This window comes from Nuphar pumila, chromosome 6, assembly GCF_984573655.1.
Source record: "Nuphar pumila chromosome 6, dmNupPumi1.hap1.1, whole genome shotgun sequence".
Lineage (NCBI taxonomy): Eukaryota > Viridiplantae > Streptophyta > Magnoliopsida > Nymphaeales > Nymphaeaceae > Nuphar > Nuphar pumila.
In genome coordinates, this window is record NC_143254.1 from 122687109 (window position 1) to 122701789 (window position 14681).

The 14681-nt window shown below is 38.9% G+C and overlaps 1 protein-coding gene across 4 annotated transcripts in view; it reads right to left on the minus strand.

Moving 5' to 3' along the window:
* Positions 1–14681, minus strand: part of LOC149836000 (vacuolar protein sorting-associated protein, putative (DUF1162)) — a 208730-nt gene that overhangs the window by 71389 nt on the left and 122660 nt on the right. For all 4 annotated transcript variants that reach the window (XM_090008902.1, XM_090008901.1, XM_090008904.1 and 1 more), the window contains 10 exons: positions 10186–10478; positions 8504–10098; positions 7124–8346; positions 6308–6436; positions 6080–6235; positions 5107–5703; positions 4945–5016; positions 4454–4876; positions 4155–4341; positions 3278–4067 (listed from right to left, as the gene is read on the minus strand). In XM_090008902.1, coding sequence (XP_089865028.1) covers positions 3278–4067; positions 4155–4341; positions 4454–4876; positions 4945–5016; positions 5107–5703; positions 6080–6235; positions 6308–6436; positions 7124–8346; positions 8504–10098; positions 10186–10478 — 5465 coding nt within the window. The remainder of the gene's footprint in view (positions 1–3277; positions 4068–4154; positions 4342–4453; positions 4877–4944; positions 5017–5106; positions 5704–6079; positions 6236–6307; positions 6437–7123; positions 8347–8503; positions 10099–10185; positions 10479–14681) is intronic.

Sequence of the window (14681 nt, forward strand, 5' to 3'; positions counted from 1 at the left end):
AAACGATTCTTTTGTAAAGAATTTGACTTTTGGTTAAAAAGATAAAATAGAAAAACAATGTAATTAATAATTTTCTACCTGGATATCCCTTCCACAATGCGGGAATTCTGGATGGCAGTTTTGAGAAAACCGTGAGGATACTAAAACTCTGTGTGTGTTTGTGCCCTTGATCTCGATAGAGTGGTTCACCTCCCGGCCATGATTTTATAGAGTTTTCAACCACTTTGCCTGGGTGTGGTGTTGTAGACACAGTTGTTGTTATTGGTATACCAAAAAAGTAGTATTAGTGAATATTGATTTCCCTGGTGTCCCGATATTAGATGTTTTCTAATATTCCGATGGATGGTGTTGATTCCTGATATCGGTCGAAGAATAAGTGTGGAACCCAGTAATAAAAATACAAGTTGTGTGTTAAGCTACAACTCAGAACCTATCTTAAACTTCGAGAATTGTTGTGCCTGTTTTGAGTATCCGCGGGTTTAATGAAAAGTGGAATTAAACTCGTGTGCATTTAATAAGGACATGCATGCAAAAGAGAACTTTGATAATAAATTAATAAATTATTCATGCATGTGCATTGGAATCATGCACATCTATTGTTCTGCATTAGTTTATACATTCTTATTTGTTTCTATTTCATGTGAGAAATTGTTATTGCATGACAATTGTTTTCAAATGCTTGAATAGTAAATGGTTCATGTGATTGTTGTTATATTTTCTCTGAAAACTTGCATGAATTTTATTTATGTTGTTTCTTGCCTATTTGGATTTTTAGATGAATTCGTACAAAGAATCTTTGATTATTTCCCAGTACTTCGTATGTTTTTCACAGGACCTAGAGCATAATGATGAGGATGACTGTATTAGAGAGTCTACAAGATCGCGTGACTTACTTCTGTTATTCTTGGATAGTGTGGCTCTGGAATTTTACGCTTTAATTTAATTTTGTTCTCAGACTTTGATTATTGATTAATAAAGTTAGTTATTTTGATTGGTTGGTTTAATGTAGAAATCCATTGTGGTTTGGAAGTTGTTAAGTTTGTGAGGCCCCGGATCCTTGGGTTTTGGTTTCTGCAATTGTTTAAAAAAAATTACATTTTTCAATGGAGATGAGTTGGGGTCGTTATAGAGTTGGTATCAGAGCCAAACACAAAATCTTACATTTGAATGATTTTTGTATACTAACCTTGTCTTTTGCTATTTGAGCCCTGTCAAAATTTGTCAGAGAGTCACGACTCGTACTCGAGAGCAGTCTCCATCACTCGTAAGAGCTACCTGGCATTTTTATCCTTACTGTTGTGAAATTGTTTAATTTCTATGTTATGGACCGTAGAGATAGTTTAATTTAATTCCTTATGTGTGAATTAAGAAATTTGATGTGATTAAATGTTTATGTTTTTTTGCGAAAATCAATCCTAGAGGAGTAGGGTTGATTAAGGTATAAAATTCTGATAATTTTCATGTTTTAGATGTATACACATTCTCGAGCTTCGACATCTGGTGTTCCCGCTGACTAGTAATAGAGGGATTTCATTGTAAATGCCCTCCACACACTAGCAGCGACGGTGACTACACACATTCAGGCGCAGGTGGCACAACAGACGATGTGTGTTCATCTCGACGAGGTAACTCTGAACCCCGACGTAGTTACGTTCGAGAAGTTTATGAGGTTGGACCCGCCAACCTTCTCCGGGAAGGTCGACCCAGAGGCAACCGAGAGCTGGGTAGAGGAGATCAAAAGAGCGTTTCGCATCATGCATGTGCCCGAGGACAGGAAGAATGATTTTGGCATGTACCGGCTGAAGGGCGATGCCAAGAAGTGATGGGACACTCTACGACGGGTGAAGTATGCAGGAGTGGAAGACATCCCCTGGGAGACGTTCAAGGAAGAGTTCCTGAATGCATACTTTTTTGCTTATGCCCGAGAGCGTATGCAACAACAGTTCCTTGAGTTGGTTTAGGAGAATATGAGTTTGGTGGACTACACCACCAAATTCTAAAGCTTGGGGCACTACTGTGATAAGGCGAGGGCAGCAAAGTACATTCGTGGATTAAAGGACGGTCTCCGAGTTCGTGTGATGACAAGTCCTACAACGTTCAGTGATGTGATCGAGTCTGCATCCATCTTAAACGAAGAATGGGAGTGGTTCAAGGGTGGATCAGAAAAAAGGGGCAGCAATGAGAGTTGTACGAGCGGCAGCGCAAGGAAGAATCCACCTGCAGGCGGCAAGGCGCAGGAGGGCAAAACGAAGAGACAAAGGACCCAGCAGAGTCGGACCCAGCAGAGGCAGCAGCACGGGAAAACTCAGTTCGTGTGTCGGAGGTGCAATAAGAGTCATCCTCAAAGCTCTTGTTCACTCTTCAAGGGGTTCTACTACCAGTGCCAGCAGCCCGAACACATCGCCACTTATTGTCCGAACAAATTGGCAACTCAAGGAGGAAAGCAGCAGCAGCAGTCACAACAGCAGCAACAGAGGCCTCAGCAGCAAGCGCAGCGGAGGATGAACGGGAGAGTGTACGCTGCCACAGTTGTCGCGCAGGGCGATCAGGCCCACCTAAGCCGTCAACAATGTTTTGATTTGTTGATTCAATGTAGAGATCCCTTGTGGTTTTGAAGTTAAGTCTGTGAGGCCCCGGATCCTTGGGTTTTGGTTTCCGCAATTGTTTAAAAAAAAATGTTCACTTTTCAATGTAGATGAGTTGGGGTCGTTCCACGTAATATACCAAAGAAATGACATTTGTAGATCTTGATGAATTCGCTTATGATCACCACAACTCATAAATATATATAAAGCATGAATGTGTGAGATAGGGGATAAAACTCAGTAGGGCTCAAAACTAGGACACCTCTCTCTCTCTCTCTCTCTCTCTCTCTCTCTCTCTCTCTCTCTCTCTCTCTCTCTCTCTCTCTCTCTCTCTCTCTCTCTCTCTTATAGTTTACGAACTAATCTATTCTACTCTGTTTACAAACTATTCTATTCTGCTCCATTTCCCTTTGAGGCTAAAATACCCAATAAGTCATCCCAAAGTATTAAACTTCATAGCGTTTTAAAATTAATATGTTTCCCTTTGAGGCTAAAATACCCTATAAATTATCCCAAAGATTAAACTTCATCGTTTATAAAGGAAAAGGAGCAAAGAAAAGAGATGAATGGCTCATAGAGAAAGCATTAAAGAAAAAAAGATAAAACCTTCATAGAACCCCACATTTCCCCAAGATTTGTAAATAGACCATCTAGCTACCAATACTTTAGTTACTCTAGCAGTGTCTGCTTACCGAGGTTGAAAAGTTATCATCCTGCTCCTTCCAGCAAATGCTCCAGAGACAGGATTTGATGTCACAGATACAATAAATGCCCCATCACCGCCTGGCTGCGGAATGACCACACTGGTTGAACCACTCACATTGGCAAGAAAAAGAGGACTTGACCACTTGTTCTTTTGGGCATCGAAGTTCGTGGATCCGGGTGTACAAACGCTCAATGCGACCATTTTTTCAGTAAAAGAGTGAACTCGTGCAGAAGAATACATGTATGCATGAACTTTTTTCCTTTCTTCAGACTCAATATGACAAGACAAATTTGAAACCTCAGACAAGGCCAGTTGGCTTGCCGTCTTTTGCTTCCTTGCAAAACCAGACAAAGAAGTTTTTTCCGTGACATCAAGTTCACGATGGTTAGTGTACTTCTGTCCATGTACCACAGGAACTGTGGCCTGGAAGTGCCTACTTAATACCCTGGAGGAATAAGGTCTCTCTCTGAAAGGAATCATATAACAATTCTGACAAGAATCTTGGGAATTAATCATGTTAAAGGATGTAGAAGATTCCTTATCATAAGAAGCATGAGCCAGACCACATCTGTCAGCTAAAAGTTTCTTCTCCCAGATCAAAGAATAACTTGAAGAAATAAGGCATGTATTTTCCTTCTGTTTGTTGTCAGCATCTGCAACCACAAGTGTCAAACCTGTGCAGTTGTAGAGAAGATAAGGGACAGAAAGAGAAAGCTCACGAGCACCAGAGAAAGCATCCATTGCCTTCTCAACATCAATACAGATAGGTGCACCACCTAAAATGAGAAAGCAACATGTTTAGTACATTTTTTGTATGGATAATTCATCACTGGAAAATATCACTAATATGAAAGCAATGGTACCTTTAGCCACGTCTGGGTAGAAGACAAAGGTTTCATATGATGAAAACTTATCCTCATTTGACCTAGATGTAGTCATAAATGCTTCTGCACGCGGGAACAACAAAAAGGAAGGTTGGAACCCATCCAAGTAGAAAGTGATCCCCAGGTCATGGCTAGAATCAATATGAGAAATGAAGGCAGTGTCTACCTGCAGAATGGAATGATGTGACTAAGATATTCAAACTTAACCAATTGGATGCATATAAAGGCACAATACACAGTTCAGGCTACAATAGAATCAATAATAAATTGTTTGATACCTCTGGAAGGGATATCATAGGTGAAACTCCACCACTCACTATTGTAAACTTCAATGCCACAGGAAGATAGCTTTTCACCACTAAAGGTGTTGTCAGCTTTACCTGACGAATAAATCTTTTCTTTGACTTATTTGGAATTTGAATTAAATTCTCAGCAGAGCTTAACCTTTTGACTCTAGGTGGATTGAGGGGTATATCTTTAACAGAGATACAACACCGGAAAGGATCACTACTTGGAAGCAAAGGATAGCAAACAAAGGATCTCAAGAACCCATGTCTAGCCTCTGGTGAAAGAATATTTAAGAGGGTTTGAGCTTCACTCCACAAGTAGTCAGATCCAAGCGGGCGCCACCTCAAGCAACCAGATTCAGCCAGGTGGACTGGAAGTGGCAACTCTTGCCCAGGTAAAATAGGGTCCAATATCTGAAAAATACACATTAGATCACCATCATATAATCATATTAATAGGACTTAAGAGGAAAGAATATGACCTTTGGAGATATGCCAAGTGGAATATCAAAACGCAGCTCTAAAGGCACAGAGGCTGCATTAAGAAAAATAACCTGAAGATACAAAATAATCAGAAAAAAGAAAAAATATATATAGGAATTTAATAAGCATCCTTAGCTAATACACATAGTTTCAATACTTACAGTGGAATACAGCCTTATTAACTTACTGTACTGTTGAATCGAGACCTCATATACTACAGGAACAGTAAATCCCACATCAGAAATAATATTGCTCTTATCTCTGCCAATGTCTGAATTTTCATCCACATCTAACATATCTGATGCTTTAGAAAAGTTCACTTCAAAGTAGCCAAGACCAACAAGGTCCATCGACATAGGCCCAGAGGCCCCAGAAGTCCCTTCAAGTTGGATAGAGATCATACGATGTTGTGCACTACGAGATTTTCTTTCATCAAGTCTGTCAGAGGAATGAGTTACTCGATGGTGGAAAAAATCGTCTTCAAGAGAGTCTTCAATATAAATTGGGACTGAACTGCCAGGCTGAACAAGATGCTCTGCATTTGCTTCAAAAGTATTCTGATCCAATGAATTAGCAGGATCTTCAAATATCCAGAATAAAAGTGGCAAAGACGTATCATTCTTGATTACATAGGGTGCATATCTTCTCTTATACGAAATATCCGTACTTAGGAGTTCTTTTTTCACTTTAGGCTCAGTATCATTATCTCCATGCTGGCTCCAAACATCATTGATCATCTCTATTCCCCTATAGATAACCTGCACCACAAAAGAACTTCAATCAAATGATTAAGTGCATGAATGAATTGTACCATCTTCCTTGCCCTATTTTGAAAATGTTGTGCTGGTTCCGAACTTCTATCTGAAGGTACACATCTCTGGACACAAAATGAAATGTAATCGTAGCAGATAGTTGCCAAAGACTAGTCAACCTGACTCAACACCGACCAAGTTAGGCATACCTTCTGTCACAAGTTCAGTCAGTTTGAAAACTGTTAAGAACATAAAATTTCTTAGAGATACATGTTCTTATATTAAGATCAGGCAAAACAATGAAATACAAGCATAAACTACAGTTTAACAGGTTATCCAAGAAAAAGACAAACAGCTTAGAAGATTTCACCACAGTAAATACCTCAAAAAGAGATTCTGTAACATTGATATTAAGATGTGCCACAGATATTAGATGGATTTCTGTCCCGAAGGAGGTCCTCATGAGGCCATCTTTTTCAAGTTTTCTAACTACCATAAGCTGAAAACTCCAGGGCTCCACAAAAGGCTCCCATGCGGCCTAAAGCATAGACCAATTAGCAATGCAATCATTCCATGTTAAATATGTATGTAACCTATATAACTGAATTACCTTATGGATGTTGTTATAGTTAACTCGAAGATCAGCTTCAACTGAAGCTTCTAAGGTCTCACGGTCTTGATTAGCACTTAGAGATAAATTTCTTGTGAGGATCTCCATGATAGGTCCACTGCAACTCCACTGAATAGGGAAAAGAAAGGGAATCAGTTCTTATTTTAGAAATAACAATGCTGCAACTTACTATCCTTAGAACAATTCAAAGTCCATAGAAAAATACAGAGAAAATGCTTTAATTTGTTTTTATCACTAACAAGTCACAAAGAATATGTAAGTTTCAGTAGATTAAATGTAATTCCTTGTTAAGGATAAATTTTGTTCACCATTTTGCTTCCACAGCTACAAGATAAGAGGCCTTTTCATACATAACTCTAACATCAAAATTATCCAAATATCCTAAAGTAGTATTCTATTAACACAGTGGAAATAATCAAAAAGAAAATTTTCTTTTCCACCATATCAATGGTCAATGACTGCAAAGTTCAATACATACAAAAGTATACACATATTACGGCTAAAAGAAAGAAGGTAAACAGGCAGGAAATATCAGTTGAGAATGGAAGGGTGACCATTTGAAGTGATTAGAAAAGGTCTGACTGTGTGTGCTGTATGCCCGTGATATAGCCAAACTTATTTACATACCACATTAACTGCTGTGAGCACACTAAATGCAAGAAGCAAGTGTAAATGGATCCAAACAGAGAGTCTTTAGGGTCCCATAAGCTTAATGGATAATTCCTTATTCAAATGACTTAGACAGAAGAATTCAGGTTATGTGTACGAAAAACAGGTATAGAAATGATGTCATACCCTTCCATCACTTAGCAATAAAGTTGATTTCTTTAAATCAGCCTTTGCAGTAATGGTAACATCAATAGCTTGAGAGGATGTGACTTCTGGTATCCTGAAATCAATGCCCTTGCAGAAATAGAAGGTATGGCATGAGAACCACGCATCCAAGGCTTCCAAATGAGCATTAATGGATATGTGAATGCTCTCCTGGCTCATGCATGCTTCCACGAATACCTTGACTTGCAAAATCTGAAAGAATGGAATGGAATGAACTGAGTTATCGTCAACAGTCTCTAGCATTCCTTCAACCTTTTCAACACTGGTATTCAATTTCAAATCTCTCCCACTTATAACTAATTCAGTATCCCGACTCTGCATCGTAAATAAAATATATTTGTGAAAATCTGATTTAGAAGATGCATTGAGTGCTCCATTTCTTTCTGATACAAAGGAATATTCTGAGAACACCTCTCTCTGAATATTAGCATCTTCACCGAGATTATCAGCTTCCACCATCATCTGAATGGGAAAATGAAAAGAAATGCAAACGCATTTTGATCGCAAAGCAAGACCTAGTGAAGGTCCAGCAAAGTCATTGGACATTTCAAAGCTCGTGACCTGGATGGAATCAGAAAATTTTGGCTTCAAGTCCAAAGAGTGTTCTATTGGATCCAGATATCCTGTCATTGAATTATGTAAAGTTGTGGTTGTATCACGGGTGCAGAAACAAAGGAACTCATAAACTTCCATCCAATCTGATAGATGAAGCCAGACATGAAGAGAGGGGATCTGCAACGATATTTCTTGCTTATGTTCTGAAAATGAAATTTTGATACCAATGGAAGAAGGTGAAAAATCCCTAGCAGTGGATGTCAATAAAACAAGAGAATTACTTGATGATAAAACAAAGTCACAAATCCCAACATCGAAGAATACTGGAATTTCATTTCGAAAAGAGGCCGAAAGATTAACTCCCATGTTAGCCTTCGCAATCAGTTTCTGAGATGAGACCACACCTTCAAAATGCAGCAACTTCATAGACAAAGACTTGGCACAAATTTTAACATCTGTAGAGGGATCAACTGAGACCTCCGGCATCAATGCATGAGACTCATCTAAATTCCTCTTTAGTGCTCTAAACTGCAGGACATCGGATGTGAAACATTCAGACTGTACCCCAACAGATGACATTTCTCCAATGACATTCATTATTGCTTCCAGTCCACGTAAAAAGTAACAATCTACAAGAACAAACAAAACAGGAAAAACTCAGAAACAAACAGAACCACACCTTTCTAGAGAATCCTTGATATTTTATGATTTGAAATATCTTTCTGTAAACCATGTCACAGCATAAAAGCCCCATATATCCAACATTATAAAGACAGAGCAACCAACCTGAGGAAACCATTTCAATATTGTGAACACATGCTGTAACAGAAGCAGGAAAAACAGGGAGTTCAGGAGAACGGCTTGTTGCACATGGAATTTTCACCCACAAATCTAAAGCACAAGTTTCGATAAGGGTGACGTAGTCCAGACTTGCATGTTCTTTCATTATCTGTAAATCATCCTTTAGTAAGATAAGTGACAAAGATACCCCTCGACCAAATAAATTGATGGCTTTGCTTATGTCAGTGATAGCATATGCTGGAGTCACACATTGACCTGGAGCATTGTTCAATGTATCTGCAGAAACAGATTCAGGTATAAAACTGCAATATAACTGCTTAATACCCATTTCTAAAGGGTAACAAGCATTGTTTTCTGATGGCAGTATCAGTGCAGAATCAAGTACTTCAAACTTGTAGAAAAGGTCACAATGTTTACTTCCATTATTCCTTCTAGGACTATGAATCTGTTCCACACCAGTTGATGTCCAGTCAGGAAGGGAAAAATAACCAATTAATATAGCAAGAAAATCTGAGGGTAAAATACAGCACACATGCTGCATGCTAAAACTTAATTCAATTTTAGAACATAAAGTGGTATGATTTCCTTTTCTCATGCGAACATTTAGGATAGGAGCATATGTTGGTAGTGCTGATCCAAAAAGGCTTTCATGAAAATTTGCATTAGACCAAGAAGAAGAAATCCCTAATCCCTCCACTGAGAACAACATATCCCAATTGTCAGGTCCATGAATTGAACCAAAAGCTCTGAGTGCAGGTACTGTCATGGTTGCTAAGATGGAGGAAGAATCATGAAAATGCACCTTAATTCCACTGAGATCCAATTCAAGAACAATTTGGTCAGCATCATGGGAACTCTGAACAGCACTCATGGCATCAAAACTGCAATTTATTTTTGTCCCTGGGGAGCTAGTCATTAATATATTCTTTCTAAAGCTTAACTTATCATGACTAAGAGAACTAGACTTGCACTCTTTCAAACTAAAGATCTTCCTCCATTCATCGACGCCAAAAAAAAGTGAGCTCTCTAAGCTGTCAAGAGAACCTGAACTTGAGATTGTAAGAAATGGAAACTGATCCAGAGGAAGAGATGCAGCTTCAGAGGAGCCATTCACACAGAAATTTGAAAAGCCAAATCTTTGGTGTCCATCTCCGGATACCAACTTTGGTTTTGGAAAACCAATTTTTGAAGAATGAGAGCTTTCAGTAGAATCAGTTGGTAAGTAGCTGTCTTGCTCAGCAATTCTGCCAAAAAACTTCAGCAATAGGCCACAAATACTGGGATAACAATGAACATCAATATCATTTACGTAGATCATGACTTCATGGTGAATGGTATCAATATTTCTTTCAGTATGAAACTGGAAAATGAAGTTTTCCTCTGCTGAAGGGCATTTAAGCTTTTCATTACATGGCATATTAGGTTCATAATCCGCGCCATTCATATCAGAATGGAACCTGGAGCTCTCTCTGTTTAAGCAAATTAAAGAACCAAAAGGTTTGCCTCTCGAATTAAATGTTTTGACATCCATCTCCTTTGCAGAAAGTGCAAACTTCTGAACAAGTGCTTGATGTGCATTCCTGCAATTTAAATAAGCTTATAAGAAACCAACAGAAAGGCAATTTACAAAAGCCGAATAAATCACAGAAAGCCAAATTGAAACATACAAAAAGTCCAAATCCCCTAAAGTAAGAGCCAGCTTTATACTTTTCTCTGCATCATCATCATCCAGATCAACATGAAAAGTGACACATTTTACTCCAACAGAGATGAGATACTGGAAAACATTACACCTAACTGGTGACAAGAACAGCTGTCCAGTGTCAGGCAACTCAGACCTTTCTTTCTTCACCCGCTCATAAATTTGTTGTGACATCACAAGGCAGTTTTGCAGGTCAAGAAATGCACCATATACTGAGGGAGAAAATTTCAAGACCACTGATAGAATATCACATTGAACCTGAAATCAGTTATTATGTATATTAATCAAGTAGAATAAAATGCTAGCACCTTCCTAAGAAGAAGAAGAAAAAGAATATTCCCAGAAAAAAAAAACTTCAGAACAAGAAGTAGATGGATGACAATGCATGACATAAAGAAATATCTCAATGACCGATATAGAAGCAAATCATTCTTACAAATGTCACTGAAAATGTTTCATTATCATCATTAATCCCTTAAACTGAAGCAACACAATTAAAAAGAGAAAGATAAATCTTGAAACTAAAGGTATGCTCATGCAACATGAGAGACCATAAAATAACCACTCAAGTCCTCAAAATATAGCCATAACTGAGTGAATCATGTTAAAAATCTGGAACTTCTGCTCTTACATATATATTAATGCCCTTGTATCTAGTATTTTTAGCCTTGGCATGATATATAACACAGAAGATCACTACAGAATGTAACTCAATATTGCTTAGCAACAAGTACAAAAAAAAAAAACAAATATGGTAATACTTCCAGCACATGCAATAGGGAACAGCGTTAATATAGCAATCATTTATATAGACATAAAATCAACTCGGAAAGTGCATCACCACCAAATTAGGGTGCACTGCACCCACTTATTAAGAAACATAGGATAAGTTGGGATATTCTGTTCTACAGAACAATGGAAGCTGCCAACTTATCCGATATTTGTTCACAAATGAGCAACCAAACACACCATTGTAGACCTAAGAAAGAAATAATATATAGCCCTCCAAGAGAATATAGCAAGTATCAAAGTTGTAAACAGCATAGAAGCTTCAGCATAAAAGACAAAAAAAATTGTGGAAGAAAATTATAACGAAAGATGTCTGGTGGACAGGCATAATGAATAGATTAAGGTGCACGTGTCAATGTTATCAATATCGTATTTCATCTTACGATACGCCATACCGCAGTATCGGCCTCAGGCCGATGCAATATGGGCCCCTCTATCATCAAATTAACATTATCTAACCATATCGGCCTGTATCGTATGATACAAGGTTGTGTTGTACTATATCATCTTTTTAAAGGCCCCAAGGGTGATTTTGACCCCATTTTTTTTTTTTTGCATATTCCCACCCCAAAACCCATTTTCTAACTATCCACACATTTTGAGATCAAATCCATCCAAAAAGATAACCCTGGAGAGGAAGGAATGACTCGGAGGAAAAGAAATCCTTTTTTACTATCTTTTTCGTCATGCTTGACGAATCTAGGTAGATTTGGATGTTTTCCTTTTATTATCTAATGCTAACATTTTGTTTTGATAGTTGTTAGTTTCTTATAATATCATTGCGCATGATTTAGTTGTGTATGTATGTTTAATTGTTCATAATGCTTAAATTTGACTTTTCTCTTTTTAAATACTATGATTTTTCTTAAATGTTGGGTTTTCTCTGAATCTTATGATATGATATGATACACCCATATCCCTATCTTTTCCAACACACTTTTTACAATATTGGCCTCTGGTTGTGATTACAGTATACTTTGCATTCATGTATGTTTGAACAGAATAGATCATTCATTGAAATCAATAAGCCGTTAACAACAATTTTATCTGTTGATTGCAATTTGACCATCAACTAGAATTATTTGAGAAGTAACCTAAGCTGATATAAAAGGATATCACTATACACAACTTGAGACATGCTTTTTTTTTTGTTGCATAAAGTGCGAGGTCATAAATTAACTTGCTCAAGTCAAGATGACTGATAAGGAGAAGAAAGCACTACCGTATAAAGATGATGAAGTATATACGATCCAGCCAACACTACAGTACCTAAGATGACGGTGTGCCCTGCCTCCTTCCTTTAATAACATCATAGGCAGGTTATGTGCACCAAGGAAATCAACGACATCAATGAGGAGCTCCAAGTTCCTAACTTTCTTTCATGGAAAAAGCTCAACCACGATGTTTCCAACCTGTCAGGCCCCCTTGTTGAAGATGGGAAGACTATCCTTGACCTCTCAAGGGAGGTCAAATGTTCATCTCATCTCTTGTTGGTAGAGTCTCCAACAGCATCAATGTGACAAGCACCTTCAAAAATATGAGAATGTTCTGGGGACCCCTTAGTCTTCTCCTATTGGAAAAATAAAAACATTTCGGTCGCCTTCGAACATCCAGGAAAACTTTGAGAAGGCAGCTGCCAAGGAACTTTGGATAGCCAATAGGGTCTCCTTTCAATCTCGACAATGAACACCATTGACTATCCTAATATTTATCACTAAGAATAGACAATCAGCATGAGCGAGAGTCCACAACTTCACCCCATCCTACTGAAGCCTACATGTGCTCAGGCAAATAGCCCAGTGCCTGGGGGTTGCTTCATCATAATGGATGGAACCATCCGCAACAAGAGGTGGAAGCTCGCTGATAAGGTATCAGTCAACACCACCATCAACTTTTCAAATCAACAATAAGATGATGGTTGAAGCAACCCTCAATTTTTAGCAGCCCTTAATGCCCAAAGGCTCCCTCGCCCCCCGCCCCGCCAACTCCATATGTTCCCTTGCCTATGCCTTCCCAGTCTCTTGACCGAGAAATTTTCACCTCCCATCACATGGACCAACCCCCAATTTCCCTTCCTCCACATGGTTAGATGGAAGGTTGGTGCCCAGCCTCGCAAAGAAACCATGCTAGCAGCCATCAACTAGCTATTCATACCTGCAGAAGGCCTCCTCTCATGGAGCGTGCTCTGCCTACCCCCTCTACTGACCTTGCCTTCAACCTAATCCCAACCTATTTGTGGGTATTAAACGACTACATAAAGATGGACTAAAGCTGGAGACCTATGACGCTAGCTATCCTCAACCCTCAATGAATGATGATTTGGGAGTTGGCCAGTCGCCGAAAGCTGCCAATAATTGCGATACTGCATTGATGCTTGTGAATGCCTCTATGGATCCAAGCACCGGTCTAAGAACCAGCCAATGGATTAAGATAACATAGATACTGTACTCCCAAGTTGTGTGCATTGGTCGTACAACAAGCTAGGGGTCAGACGGCTGATGACATCATGCCCCCATTGGGGATTAGCCCCAATGCCCCAGACAAGGACCTGAACGCCAATAGAGAAGTGGTTGTCTTCGTAAACCACAACAATGATTTGTGTGATCCCAGGTACAACAGGATCCAAGAAAGCACAAATATGTCCCTTTTATCTACCGTACATCCCTAGGAGGGGGGAATAAGACTTTCCACTATCAGTTTCTTAGTCTCTTACCCTTGCCTAATGTGCTCTTCAACCTTCGCATCAACCTTTGATCTTCCCATGTGCTAGCATCCACTCTTACCCCATCCGACTGAAAACCCACTAACTCAATCCCTCCCATTTGGCTTTCACCTTGCAATTTCAGGTTTTCTAATTCTGTGTCTAGTCTCATTTTCTTTTATTCTGATTGTCTTTTCTAATAGCCAGCCACCCTAACCTCACTTCCATCTTTCCACAGACCATATACCACCCCTTTGCTAGACTTGGCCCTGTTTGTGGATTTTGGTTCAGTGTTGGTGTCCCCTCCACTCAGAACAGCATCATCAGGGATAATGGCTCCCCCACTTAGTTGTCATAGGCAGTAGGCGGAGCCTAAGCGGTGAGCCCCTAAAAAGGCCTAGGCGGTACCCCAAATAAAAATAAATAAAAATATATATAATAAAAAACAAGTATGTGACATAAAATCAATCAACAATAAGCAATAGACAAACAATATGTCGTTGAACACTGTAAAGCAATTATATTACATAACCTTAACCTGCTCAAACAAATTAAGAATAAATTAACAATTGAATAAATAAACCATACAACAAACAATGTGAATGAACAACAGCAACAACAACTACGCCTTCATCCCAAAACAATTGGGGTCGGCGATATGAACCAAAAAAGAAAATCATTTTGGGTCTTCCACATGAATCCTTCTCCTCCAATCATTTCTATCCAATGTCATGTCCTCGGTGAGGTTCAAAGCATTCATATCCTTTCCTATCATCTCCATCCAAGTCTTCTTAGGCCTACCCCGACCTCTTTTAACTAATACATTTTCCCATTTCTCCATCCTTCTAACTGGAGCATCATTAGCCTTCGCCAAATATGTCCAAACCACCATAAACGATTCTCTCTCATCTTATTTTCAATGGATGCAACGCCTACCTTCTTACGTATCTCCTCGTTTCGAATCTTATCTT